Here is a 14,264-nt window from a genome sequence, read left to right as displayed (position 1 = left end):
AGCTACTTAGAATTCAACATGAGTTTGGTATTTAAGCTCAATGTAGGAGCCACTATATAAATGGCACTTCTGCAATTTCTGTGTTATTCTTGCTATATTGCATAGAAATTTTCACTAAGACAAAACTACAAAACATTGCCATAAGAAATTAAATATCTAAATACAATGCGACTCAAGTAAAATAGTTCCCTCTTTCTCTTGGGTACTTAGAATGTACCATATATTCTCTTAACTCAGCTTTGAAGATATATTCCAAGACCTCTAGGTCTGAAAATAACCTGAAACCCTGCCCAATCTCAGCATTATCTTGACAAAGATAATCAAATTTCTGATAAAGAATTTCTTGGGGGGAGGAACTTACTTTTATTTTTGTGAATACTTTATTTGCCCTCTTCTTAATTTATGTAAATGTAGCTGATACAAGCATTTTTTGGATCCTCAGCCTTCTCCTTGTTCAAGATAATGTTAAACAATAACTTACTTTTAAATAATTTTTTGAAATAAAATTTACATAACATAAAATTTGCCATTTTACAGTGTGCAATTCATTGGTTTTTAGTATATTCATAGTGTTGCTGTGTAACCGTCACCACTACGTAATTCCAGGACATTTCCATTATCACAAAAAAAAAACTCTGTGCCTATTAGCGGTCACTCCTAACTCTCCCCTACGTCCCAGGCCCTGGCAACCACTAATCTACTTTATGTCTCTAAGGATTTGCCTATTTTAGACATTTCATATAAATGGAATCACGAAATATGTGGCCAAAAAGACCTGACATTTTATAGCACCTTGTATCAGAGTACTTTCATATTTTATTGGAGGGGAAGATGTGAAAGATCATTTTATAATGGGATTCTTTTTTACTGTTTAATTGGCCTTAAACGAGCAAGTTACTTATTAACTAGATAAAATATTTTCAAATCCTAGCTTAGCACTTTTTAGCTATGTGAACTTGGATAATTTTACAACTCTCTGGACCTCAGTTTCTCATCTGCAAGGCTGGAAAATGTTGGCAAATTTTCAGGATTATCATGAGGAATACAGATGTACCTATCATGAGCCAGAGCCATATTATTACTTTACAAACATTGTCTAACTTCCATTTTAATTTGGAACTCAGCTGTTGATGATATGCTAGTAATAGAGCCTATATAATAGTGGAAGGAATGATAAATGAATAATCAAGAGATTTGGACTCTAGGCTGAGTTCTGCCATTAACTAGCTTGATAAGTAGTATGCCCTTAAATGTATCTCCTTATGTCTTTGATGTCCAGTTCCATCATCTGTAAATTAAGGAGCCAGTCTAAAACCTAGACTCCAGTTGATCTCTACAGTCTACTAGTCAAAATATATATAAATCTATTTTAAATAATGGTGTCAGTAATTAATAACCTTCCAAAACAATCTATGTCAGAAAATAGAAAAGAAGAACACTCCCTAACTCACTATGTGAGGTCATCACCCTAATACCAAAACCAAACAAAGGTATTGTAAGAAAAAAAAAACAAACAAACACAAATCAGTATCTCTCATAAACATGAATGCAAAAACTCTACAAAATATTACCAAATCAAGTCCAACAATGTATAAAACACTGACAACACCAAACACCAGTGAGCATGTGGAGCAAGAGGAACCTCATTTGTTGCTGGTGGGAATACTATGTAGTACAGCCACTACTGAAGACAGCTTGGCAATTTTAAAAAATACTAAATACTCTTACAATACAATCCAGTAATCACACTCCTTAGTATTTACCCAAAGAAATTGAAAACATGTCCACACAAAGATCTACACATAGATGTTTATACCAGATTTATTCATAATTGCCAAACTTGGAGGCAACCCAGATATCTTTCAGTTGATATATGACTAAATAAACTGTGATACATCAAGACAATGGAATATAGTTCAGTGATAAACAGAAATGAGATATCAAACCATGAAAATACATGGAGGAAACTTAAATGCCTATTACCAAATGAAAGAAGCCAATCTGAAAAGGTTATGTACTGTATGATTCCAACTATATAATACTCTTAAAAAGGCAAAACTATAGAGAAAGTAAAATAATCAGTGATTTCCAGGGGCTAGTGGAAAGGGAGGAATGAATAGGCAGAGCACAGAGGATCTTTAGGGCAGTGAAATGACTCTGTATGCTACTATCATGGTGGATACAGGTTATTATAAATGTGTCCAAAACTATAGGATGTCCAACACCAAGTCCTAATGCAAACTGCAGACTTTGGGTGATAATAGCTCATCAATTGCAACAAATGTACCACTCTGGTGAGAGTACTTATTAATAGAGGAGGCTTTGCATGTGCAGGGGCAGGGGATATATGGGAAATCTCTGTATCTTATGCTTAATGTTGCTGTGAACCTATATCGTTCTAAAAAATAAGACCTATTAAAATATATATATGTGTGTGTATGTGTGTGTGTGTGTGTGTATATATATATATATATATATATACATATAAAATTCCATAAAAGATGCAACACACACAAATTATTCCCTTTTTCTTTAAAAAAAAATATATATATACCCCAAGGAGTATCTGAGACAACAGTTTGTGGTACAAGAATATATTAAAACTTCAATTTAATTTTATTTTACCTAAAAATAAAACACAAAACTTAACTAATATTTACTACATAAATTGACAATGGTGTCTTCACAGGAAGTCAAATGATCACTGTCATGCATCCTATGTGATATGAGAAAGGAAGAGTTGAAGTCTCTCTCACAGAAGGGCTTAGAGTGGCATCCAAATTTCTCCATTTCTTGCAGCTCATCGTAATGCACTGCCATCTATGTATGCCCAGTTTAGACTTCTGAGGCAGCCATCACTCAAGGTTAGAAAGAAATGATATATTGGAAGTATGACTGTATTCTGACCATGCTCTCTAACTTTATTTGAGTTCCAGAACTTGGTCCAGATATTTTCTAACTCTTCATCATAAACTAGCCCACTTCCTAATGTGATCTCAATATTTTTATCATAAACATAATACTAATAAGTAAGTGAACGTAATACCCATAGCCTACAGTTTCTACCACTCATTCTCAACATAAGCATCATATATATGTATTTTATTTCCACAGTCACTCACCATGCTAGAGTAACAATTCAAGTCATGAAAGTAGAAATAGAAATTAATTTCTTTTTTTTTTTTTTTTTTTTGAGACGGAGTTTCGCTCTTGTTACCCCGGCTGGAATGCAATGGCGCGATCTCGGCTCACCGCAACCTCCGTCTCCTGGGTTCAGGCAATTCTCCTGCCTCAGCCTCCTGAGTAGCTGGGATTACAGGCACGCACCACCATGCCCAGCTAATTTCTTTTTGTAGTTTTAGTAGAGACGGGGTTTCACCGTGTTGACCAGGATGGCCTCGATCTCTTGACCTCGTGATCCGCCCACCTCGGCCTCCCAAAGTGCTGGGATTACAGGCTTGAGCCACCGCGCCCGGCCAGAAATTAATTTCTTATACTGCATTTTGCTTCCTACAGACTACAAGGTATAGTGATTATGTTTCCTTTAAACTCAGATTATAATTTCATTTGAAATTAAATAGAAAAAGCAGTATTTCCTAGCCAATCCATGTGCTCTTTTTGTTACTCTGACATTTTAGTCCCATTTTTTCCCTGATTTAATAATACTAAAGATTTTTTTGTAACCTTTTTCCACAAATAAAACAATTCAACAAACTGAGCCATTTGAAATATGGAATTAGCATTTTCTAAAAGTACTAAATCTAATCATCTATCCTATATTATCAAATTACTTTTTAAAAGTGAACTTTACTATAGTTTCATACAGTAGGGAAATTTTATGAGTAAGCTCAGAATCTTAGAACGGATCCAAAGAGGACTCACTGTAGATCACCCAAGATTAAATGTCATGAGATATAAATATTTGTTATATATTCTCCTGGAAGGTTCTTCCATGGCCTGATAATTTTTAAATGGCTAGGTTATTCCTAAAAGCAAATTCGACATTGAATATCAAAGAAAATGTGAAATCATAATGCAATCCTAAATATTGGGCTTCATACTTTTAAAAGGTTAATTCCATCTTACTAAAATATCACCATTATTACTGTTACATATATTCTCCATATACATCCATCTCAAAAAGATTATAATGATGATTAAGTATTTGAGGAGAAAGCAGCAGTCTCTTAAAAAGTTAAATCAAGTCCTATTTGTAGTCTAGCTAGAGTGTGAGGTTTCACATATATAGAGTGTTTGCCTGCCTTATTTATTGCTGTATCTCAAGCACCAAGAATGTGTTTGGCCAACAGTAGGCACTTAAGAGAATGCATCTTTATGACACACTTTTTCTATATTTTCAGACATAACAGCCAGTAGCTAGAAAACCAAACTGTACACTGAGCCAACAAGAGTGAATGCCCTGACCCTTAGAGTGATTAGAGTGTACGAAATGCAATGATGGCTTGTCCAGCAAAAGGAAATTATCACTGAAGCTTCCTAAGAAGGACTGGGAAAAAAGAGAAATATATCTAGGCCTCCTCCGCCCATATCCTTCAAATGTACTTTATATATACTATACTAAATGGAGGTAAACCCTGGGAGGCTTACTGAGAATCTGTTCCTCCATTTCACTTGAGTCAGGATTAATATATTCACTCATTTGACATACTTACCCATTCTTATTATTTTTCTTTCTCCCTCATTTCTCTATCTATCTACCTCTGACTACTTCTGTCCCATATCTACTTTTGGCTTTTAATGCCTGTCCAATTGCCTTTCCAAGAATATTGCAAAGTTTTTATAATTATAACTAAAAAACTCCATCTCCCACCTCCACTATGAAGACTCTTTCCAGTGCTCCATTCTACTGTTCCTTCTTGATAGACAGGACTGACAAGCCACTTTTCATAAAAACTGAAACCTTTACATTATCTCAGTATCTATATTGAGATGAATATAGCAATGATATATTCATTTTATAGCAGCAGTAACAATGACAATAGCAAATAAGTTTTACTGAACACTTACTCAATGCCAGGAACTTTATATAAGTCATTTAACTTACCCCAAAACTCAGGAGATATATAGTAAAATTACCTTTTCATTTTTCAGTTGAAGGAACTATAACTTATAACCTTCCCAATATCATATAACAAACAAATAGCAGTGTTGGGCCTTGACTGCCTTCTAAATATTATACCATTTTGCCTCTCACATAATTATCTGCAAAGTCATTTGATTAATTTTCTAAAACACAGCCCAAGTATGAAAACTTCAGTCCAGGAACTGATCATGTTAAGCCTGGTTAAGAATGTAATGTAAAAAATATTGAATTTTTAAAAAAATTTCTGAACTAGTTTTAGATGACCTATATTTCAGTCCTGGTTTCATCACTGGGTGATCTTAGACATGTTATTCAAACTCCCTGTGCCTCAATTTCTCACCTTGAAAATTAAAATGATCAAATCTGCATTAACATGTTTGTTTTGAAAACTAAACAAAGAAAAGATCATAAAAGCAACTGGGGGAGTTGCTATACAAGTATAAAACTGAACCAGTAATTCAGCATCCTCTCTAGCCCCTCAGGCTTGTTTTTCTTATTAACGATCTGCTAATATGATTCTCTCTTACCATTAAACTGTCACTATTTTCTACTGGCCATTAAGCTCACGACATGCAAACTTTTGACTCTGGCCTTCAAAAATTTCCATCAGATGTATTGTAGACCTACTTTTCTGGAAAGACTTGTATTTTCTCTGCTCTTTGAAGCTATAAATTAGTTGTCCATCTAGCCCAGTAATGTCATCCTCTTTTAAATTCCTCTAGTTAATCCACATTTGGTCCTAAGCCCTTTAACTGTTCCCCACAAGTGACGATCCATAAGCCACATCAAACTGGCTTCAGCCTTCTTTTCTAGGACAGGTTCCAACACCCCACCCCCACTGCCAGCCAAAAAAAAAAGGGTGGGGGGGGTTCCCTATATCTAACCTTCTCCAAATCCCCATACCACGATTCCTGTGCATAGTTCCTTTCTCTCATCCAGAGAACAAGAGTTGCCTGGTATAGTTAACATTATTCTGAGTACTAACAGAATCCTAATTTATGTATTTGTTCAAGTTTGGGAAGATGGGCAAATCTTTTACACTTACTTTTTTATTACTCCACTTTGATACCACAAGGAAACATCTGTATTTTTAGGCAGGCAGGGTAATTGACATACTTCCTTCTCCAGTTCCCTTTCTCCCAGCCCCCTACCCCCACACTGCCCCTGCCCTCTATTGAGGTTCTATTCTTGGTGGTAACTCCTTCCATTCTTCCCATCACTCTGCTCCCTCCCTGCCCAAACCTGGCGTCCTTAGGAGAACTGGGCATGCTCAGTCGCCAAAGCTGATTCCGGGGATGCAAACTGGAATCTTTTTGCAGCATTTGAGCCCGGCAGGAGAGGTAAGGCCCTGAAAATACAGTGGCCCAGAATATGCCCACTCCTCCTACGGAAGCATTTTGTTGAAAGCCTAGGAATGGACTCGGAAATGGACAGCTCACCGCCAGTCCCTTCCGTGCAGGTGGGTCACCAACCTTAGTAACAGGGAGCTGAGAAACAGCCCGCTGTCTGGTTTGGTGCCGGGAGGGGATTTCTGCTGAAATAGCATTGATAGATGGCTGGAAGCTACGACTGTCATCTCTGTTGCATCAAGAAAATACTGTGTTCTTTTTTTTTTCCCTTTTTCGTTAAACACAGCAACAGCAGCCGCTCCAGACTGAAAAAGATGTTGTCTGAAGATCTCCAAAGTCTGCGAGCCAGACAGAGAGATTGTGGAAAGGATAGGCAAATCAATCACTTATACAAAAACTAAATTTAGGGAAACAGCTTAAGAACCCAGAGATAAACAGATGGGCTATTACCAAATGACAGTTCAGAAACCTTTCTGATATTCAAATCTGACTTGTGTGCCTGTCCCCCAAAAATGCATACCTTCTTTGTACAAAAACCATGACATATTTCCCTTCGAGAAAGAGAGACTAACACACACACACACACACACACACACACACACACACACACACACACACGATCCTTCTGTTCTTTCGCCGGGTTTCTGTGGAGACTAAATCTCTAGAGCTGCAACAGCAGCAGATTCCCTCACCTCACTGCCTGGCGATGAGGCAGGGGGAGGAAATTCAACAGGGATTAAACATGATAAAAGGGGGCTTCGTTGTAAGGGCTTAAACCACCACACAACCTGAGAAATAGAGAGATAAGCGGTGACAGGCAGGCAGAGAGACACGTAACTGCCCCTGCTGCTAATAACCTAGCCATTTCTTCATACAGCAGCAAACATGAAACATTTCATCACCGTAGTGCATCCATATTGAGAAAGGGGGGGGATCGTGTGCTTTGCTTTATGCATTTCAGTCTCTCAAGATGGGAGGAGACCCCTGTCCATATGTCGTGGGAGCTATCCACCACCCCAAAAGTACACTCGCTGCACCTAGCTAGCAGACCACTTGCCTAACAGGTTTTGCAGCAAACGCGGTTAATTTATGTGATAGCAGGTTGTCTCTTACCGTAGGCAGCAGCGGCTCCATTTGGGCTCCCTGGTCTTTAATCTCCATGTTTTGTAACGCCTCTGGAATAAGCACTTTGCTCTGCAGTGTCTTCAGTGTCTTACACTGAGCCCGGCACTCGCTCTGCTTAGTATTCGGATCAGGTAGCTCTGAAGCAGGAGGCAATTGCACACTCCAACTCACCAGAGTCACATGGCTCCTACTCACTCGGGCTGCTGGCCAGGTTTTGCACTGAATGCCTTGGATCCCTGGGCCGGTAAGGGAGATCCCCCAAGCCCTGTATCACTGCCCACACCTGGCTACTACTATAAAATACAGCATACAATGCTACAAGTCTAATGGGCATTAAGAATCTCACCTAAGATGCTCACTTCTCATATAGACTAGTCCAAGTTGGCCTCCAACCAAATCAGTCTGATTTTGACACTTTGAGGCAACTCGCTTCATTCCCAGAACCCCATAGGAGACATAATTCAAGCAAGATGATGAAAATAAGGTTTACTAGGTGTCCCACTCCGAGTACCTGGGGACTTTTAAAAGAGATAAGATGACTTTAATATTAGCATGTCTTAGTGAGACTGAACTATTCACCACCAACGATAACAAAATCAAGCATTTAAGTCATAGTTGACTCAATAAGGATTGGACAGATATTTTCAGTATTTTAAAAGTGAAAAACTTGGGTAAATCACACTATTAAAAATAAAGCATATGTTTTTCTATGATTTCCCAACAAAAATGACAGAGAAATAAAATATTTTGATAGTAGGAATGATCAAGATACTAAAGCACTTTGAAAAGACAATGAAACCCAAGCACATACCCCTTTGCCTAAAAGTCTCAACAAAACCGGGCTAGGGGATTATTTAAATAATCCATGGAAGAAAACACAAGCTCTTTTGTAGGAAGTAGTTGGTGAATATCATCGAGTAACTACACATATTTCCTAAAACTTACTGTAGATTTAGAGTATTTTAAGTAATGAAGCCCATATATCAGTGAACTCCAGACTAAGTGTACAGAGGTTACAAATGAAGAGCAGTAAAGAACTTTCAAGGATTAAAAGATGACTAAAAATTATTAACATAGTTTATCTTAAATAAGAAAATTTTCACCAGATTCTAAAACCTTTCATCAGCAGGAGCGAATATTAAATTATTTTAAGCAATACATCAAAATTTTCCATGATGCTCATTGCAGTTAGAATTATGGATAACTTTTATTTTCCTTCTATTGAGAATTGTATTGACAATTATTTACAACAACCTTCTATTATTTTTATCAAAAAATTATTTTTAAAACCCTAATGATTAGTATATTTAAGTGGCTACTTTGTGCATAGTATACTGAGTTGATACCAAGGATTTAAATAACAAGATATCTAACTAGGAATTTACAGATATGGGGCTCAATTTGGTCTACCACAGACTGATGAATAAAAGCTACCTTCTCATTCAAATGACCAGAATCAACAATCACAAACAATTTATTAGAATAAAAATAATAACTCCACTTTAGAAAGATTATTTCTATCCCATTAAGCCTATTTTATCCTGTTTTTATTCCTTCAAAATTAATTTAAATATAACTAAGAAAAAGTCTGGCCCTTAATATCAAAAGCCGAAATGAAAGTAAAATTACTTTTTATCAGTATTTTCTTAAAATGCATATTATTAAACTACAAAGGTACTTTGCTGGAACAACCATTGCTTGAGTGCTTACTATATGCCAGAGCTACTTTTTCTGACAATATAGTAGGACTCAGCCAGATTGCAGACAATCTATTTCTAAAGATCAAGAAAGCCTATGTATCTAAAGTTCTCTGATCCAAGATGTCAAATACTAGCCAAGCAAAACAAAGTGGAGAAAGAGAAAATGATCCTCATTTAATCCGCTACCTATCTAATAGAATATATTAGAATTAAGGTCCATGACCTGAGAGAATGTATCCACATACTAAATAAGTCCCAATGAAGAAGATATGGATAAAACCAATAACTCCTAGGAAGAAAACCATCATTAGGTAGTAGAATTTTTGCTAGCAAAATCACATAATTTTACAGCTCAACTTCTCCATTGATTTTCATACTCAAAAAGTGAAGAGACATGGATGGGAACAGGAAATACAAATTGCATGAACAACTTTTTCTCAACTACAGTATCTAGCTTGGAGGTACTGACATGTCCTTGGTGGGAGTGAGAAGAAGTAGGTGAGGATATACTTTTTGAAAAATACTCACGGGTAAATTTTATATTTCTTTCACTCTGGAGCTTTTTCCACTACAGTAAAATTTCCTTGGATCTGAGATGATTAAAAATAGGTTCCTGTTTAGCCTGCTCCTATTTAGAAATCCAATGAGATTCTATTAGTACAATTTGACAGCAATGATTTCAATCGTCACATTAAAGTATTGCAAGACTGAATTTGTCCAACGAAGTAAATGTTCCAGACATCCTACTGGAATAACACAATAGTCTGATTTTCACTCAATCAGTACTACTATGTGTGAGGTACTACGCTACTTCCTGTCATACACAGCAATATTAAAGTGGAATTTTCCTCTCCGAAAAATGAAATAAAAGTAGGAATCGGCCACAAGCCAACCATACAGACAGAGGAAAACCAGAAAGCACTAAACAGAAGAGCCACCTTCCTGTCCAGCTACCCATGTTGTGGCCAGTAGGAAAGGAATATAGCCACCATGGTGTGCTTCCTTCCTTGATCTCTTCTGTATCTTGGGACTCTTGCTGACCTCAATTTTTACTAATCCCTTAAGTATGCAAGTCAGCATGGATTCAATGTACTTTCAGTTCCTACCTCCTTTTGCTATTTTAAGCCCCGGGTGTTAAGATATGCACATTAATATAATGTTTATCTTAGAGGAAAGACCATCTAGTATTGATTGTATTGGAAGAAAACACTGGATTCTAAAGGTATTGCCAACACTGGTGTTTCAAGCAAACACTTTCAGTTCTAGTGGTATTGAGTTTCCGGCTTAGATCTCAAAGTTCTTTGCTTTGGCCCTTTTTAACATAAAATAACTAAATTTCAGGTTGCAATGAGTTCAGAAATATGATCTGAACAGTAATACTATATTAGTGGTAATATTACTAAAGAATATTTCAAAAAATTACTATTTTTCACGTATGAAAATGCATCACAGCACTATTTATGTCATTTATTTGTGTTTCATTTCTTTGTACCTCTTATCCTTTGAGACCTATATAAATGTTCTCAACAACTTAAAGCATATTGTGAAGATTTGCCAAATACAGTTGACCCTTGCCAAATACAATTGACTAAAGTTTGTTTTAAAACTATTAGTGATGTAGGAGTTAGATGGACCAAGCCTCTGAGCAGTTGAAAATATGTATAACCTTTGACTACCCTCAGACTTAACTACGAATAGCCTACTGTTGACCAAAAGCCTTAATAATAAAAAAATAGTCAATTAACAGGCATTTTCTATGTTATATGTTTTATATACTGTATTCCTACCATAAAGCAAGCTAGAAAAAAGAAAGTGTTAAGTAAATCATAAAGAAGAGAATATATATTTCCTGTTAATTATGTGAAAGTGGATCATCATAAAGTCATCATCCTCATCATCTTCACTTTGAGTAGGCTGAGGATGAGAAGGAATATTGGTCTTGCTGTCTCAGGGGTGGCAGAGGTAGAAGAAAATCTACAAATAAGTGGACTCATGCAGCTCAAACCCCTGTTGTTCAAGGGTCAACTGTATATCAAAAGTATTTTGTTTAATTTGACCAACTCAAGAGATACCAAAAATGCTTTCTTGACAGCTTAAAAATAATGACATTTAACTATTAAGGAAAAGAGTAAGAATGCCCATTCTAAAAACTGGCATATAATAAGGAACTCTATATAATACTAAAATTTAAAAGTGTCAAATCACATTACAGATGTTCTTGAACTCCAACCTGATAGTGATTCTAGTCCTCAACTATGAAAAGGAATTATAAAATAAGTAATTAGGGAGCCCATTCCAATATTGGGCTAATGTCCATGTTTAAAAAAACCCTCAGCCGGGCACGGTGGCTCACACCTGTAATCCCAGCACGTTGGGACGCCAAGGTGGGTAGATCATGAGGTCAGGAGTTCAAGGCCAGCCTGACCAACATAGTAAAACCCTGTTTCTACTAAAAATACAAAAATTAGCCAGGTGTGGTGGCATGTGCCTGTAATCTCAGCTACTTAGGAGACTGAGGCAGCAGAATCACTTGAACCCAGAAGGCAGAGGTTGCAGTGAGCCGAGATCACACCACTGCACTCCAGCCTGGGCAACAGAGCAAGACTCCATCTCAAAAAAACAAAACAAAGCAGAAAAGACCTCTTAGTCCCACTTCTCTTAGTTCATGACTGGTTTTTCTACTTCTGAAGATGGGAACAAAGACCCAATTTTGACTTCTTGTTCCAATTTCCTCCTACAGGGAAACACATAGAAGGCCTATTCTCCAGATTGAGTTCTAGAGGGCAGCATCTTAATTCAATTTAACTCAATTCAATAAAAATTTGAGTACCTACCATGTGCTAGCAACCGTACAGAAACAAATAATAAGACATAGCCCCTGAGCTTAAAGAGATAATTTAGAAGAAAACAAAGATAGCATCATTCAGCAAAGCGCTATTTAAATAAAAAAAATTTTTTTTGCAAAAATCAGAGGTAGACCATAAGACAAAATGACTAACTTTTAATAGCATTTTTCTCACCCTTACGACAGAGATTTAAAATCTTTAGGGGATTTGTTTTTGTGCAAAGATCTAATTTTCCTTCACTTGTTATTTAAATGAGGAATATATGCATGCCTCAACTTATTGTTTCTCCAATTATCAGCCTTTAAGCCTAATTATCACTGTCTTTGTTAAATGGTCCTGAATGTATCATCTCTATTCCTTACTTGAAAATAATCAATATCACACTTACAGAGTTAATCTTGTAACTAATCCTTAACATGTCCTTTTCTTTCCCATTATGAAAACTTACACTAAAATAATCATTATTCACAGTGTTCTATGTGTAAATTTTAGTAAACATTCTCAAATGATGACAGACAAGAAAAATATTTGTGTTTACTACTGAGTTTGCACTCTGTCTGTCAAAGAAAGATGGCAAATGTCATATGGGAAAAAGAGAAGAAAAAATCAAAATGTACCTATAGCAATTTCTCAGCTTCATCATAAGCAGCCAAACTATTAGTGAACAAAGAGTGTTCAGATGCATTTAACATGGTCTTACATTACCTAAGAACCTGAATTTTTTTCTTTTTGCTGTAATTTTCAGATTGTTCCACAGTTCACGTCTTTTCGTATTATTTATGTAAAGGGATTTTTTTTCCTAACAGAGAGAAAATCTGACCTGAAACTATAATTTGAGCAAAGCATAAAATAATCTTATGTAGACCTTTTTTTATTAGACAATTTAACAAAGACTAAGCACAGATTTTGTACTATGTGATAGTACAAAGATAAATAAGATAGGATCCCCACCTCTCTAGAATTGTTAACAGGTGATTATTTCAATGTCCTATGGTGATAGACAATGAGTTATCCAAAATATTAAAGGAATATCAAGTAGGGACATAATGAATGCCCAACTAATGAGTTTGTAACTGAGGAAGATGAAACCTAAACTAAAGGATGAGTAATGACAAACCAAGGTTAAAAAAAAGCCCTTTCGCTATGAATTTTTTTTTAAATTCAGAGCAGTATAAAGATGAAAATGACAGTCATTCATAATTCCACCAACCAGAAATGGTCACTGTAAACATTTCAGCATGTTTCATTATAGACTCCTTTTAACAATTCTGGAGGTGGGGAATGATATTCTTTTATATTTATTATTTCCATCACATTTAAAACAATGGAATTATGCTGCATTTATGAAATGGAAGTCCTTAATCAGAAAATCATAATATCCAAATAACTTCTTAGATTTGATCCTTTATTACTATATGAATATGTCTATCCTACTTCTTTCAGGCTGCATCAGGAATGGGGGAAATTTTCCATCCCTCTAATTGGGAATGGGACACAAGTTGTGTCAACTTTCAAATTCTGTAAATCCAACTGAATTACCTGTCATTTTCTCTGTCTTCCCAATGCCAAACCAGGGCTCAGTTAGTGGAAAAAAGACGAGGCCCTTTCTTAAAGTTACACATCGACAGATAAGCTTCTTACTTACTTCCAATTCTTCCTCTCCTCTATTCTGGAGAATCTTTTGATAGGGGCAGCCTGGCTCTTCATCTTTTCTCACAGTGCTATTATTTAGAACCTGTGTCCAACTAGATTTAGGCTTCTGAAACTTAAAGCCATATTGTCTGCTGCATTATCCATCCTGAAATATAAAATACCAATGATAACATGAAGAAATGCAAGGCACTTAAATAAATGTACAGAGAAAACTTAAGATAAAAAATTACCTTAATTCAATATTAATAAAATAGTAAAAACAAAATAACTGAAATTTACTTTTATTTCTGTGAGAAAATTAATTTTCATATAAGTGCTTGAATTAAATGATACTTTTCAGAAACATCCTCTCATACATCGAGAAAGATGCACAAAAACTTGTTTATTCATTTAATAGATATTTACTAATACTTCCTATGGGCTCAATACTATGCAAGACACTGGAAAGGCAAAGTCCCTGCCCCCAGGGATCTGACAGTCTGGAAGG

At 36.0% G+C, this 14,264-nt stretch overlaps 1 protein-coding gene and 1 long non-coding RNA gene across 15 annotated transcripts in view; both read right to left on the bottom strand.

The window, feature by feature from the left end:
* SLC4A10 (solute carrier family 4 member 10) overlaps positions 1-7,802 on the bottom strand; it is a 350,715-nt gene extending 342,913 nt beyond the window's left edge. For 3 of the 14 annotated variants that reach the window (XM_032286541.1, XM_032286542.1, XM_032286551.1), the window contains exon 1: positions 7,567-7,711. In XM_032286541.1, coding sequence (XP_032142432.1) covers positions 7,567-7,614 — 48 coding nt within the window. In that variant the 5' untranslated portion in view covers positions 7,615-7,711. Of the gene's footprint in view, positions 1-7,566 lie in introns of all 14 variants that reach the window. The other 11 variants (XM_032286540.1, XM_032286535.1, XM_032286544.1 and 8 more) reach the window with 7 other exon arrangements.
* Positions 7,803-8,706: 904 nt separating this feature from the next.
* LOC116557072 overlaps positions 8,707-14,264 on the bottom strand; it is a 95,881-nt gene continuing 90,323 nt past the window's right edge. The window contains exons 4-5 of the long non-coding RNA XR_004271344.1: positions 13,770-13,922; positions 8,707-9,906 (exon numbers count right to left, since the gene is read on the bottom strand). This is a non-coding gene — a long non-coding RNA (uncharacterized LOC116557072). The remainder of the gene's footprint in view (positions 9,907-13,769; positions 13,923-14,264) is intronic.

The sequence above is a fragment of the Sapajus apella genome, unplaced genomic scaffold (genome assembly GCF_009761245.1).
Source record: "Sapajus apella isolate SASKATOON/1434 unplaced genomic scaffold, GSC_monkey_1.0 scaffold18, whole genome shotgun sequence".
NCBI lineage: Eukaryota > Metazoa > Chordata > Mammalia > Primates > Cebidae > Sapajus > Sapajus apella.
Note: the sequence above shows the minus strand (reverse complement) of the source record. Positions and strands in the feature narration are given on the sequence as shown.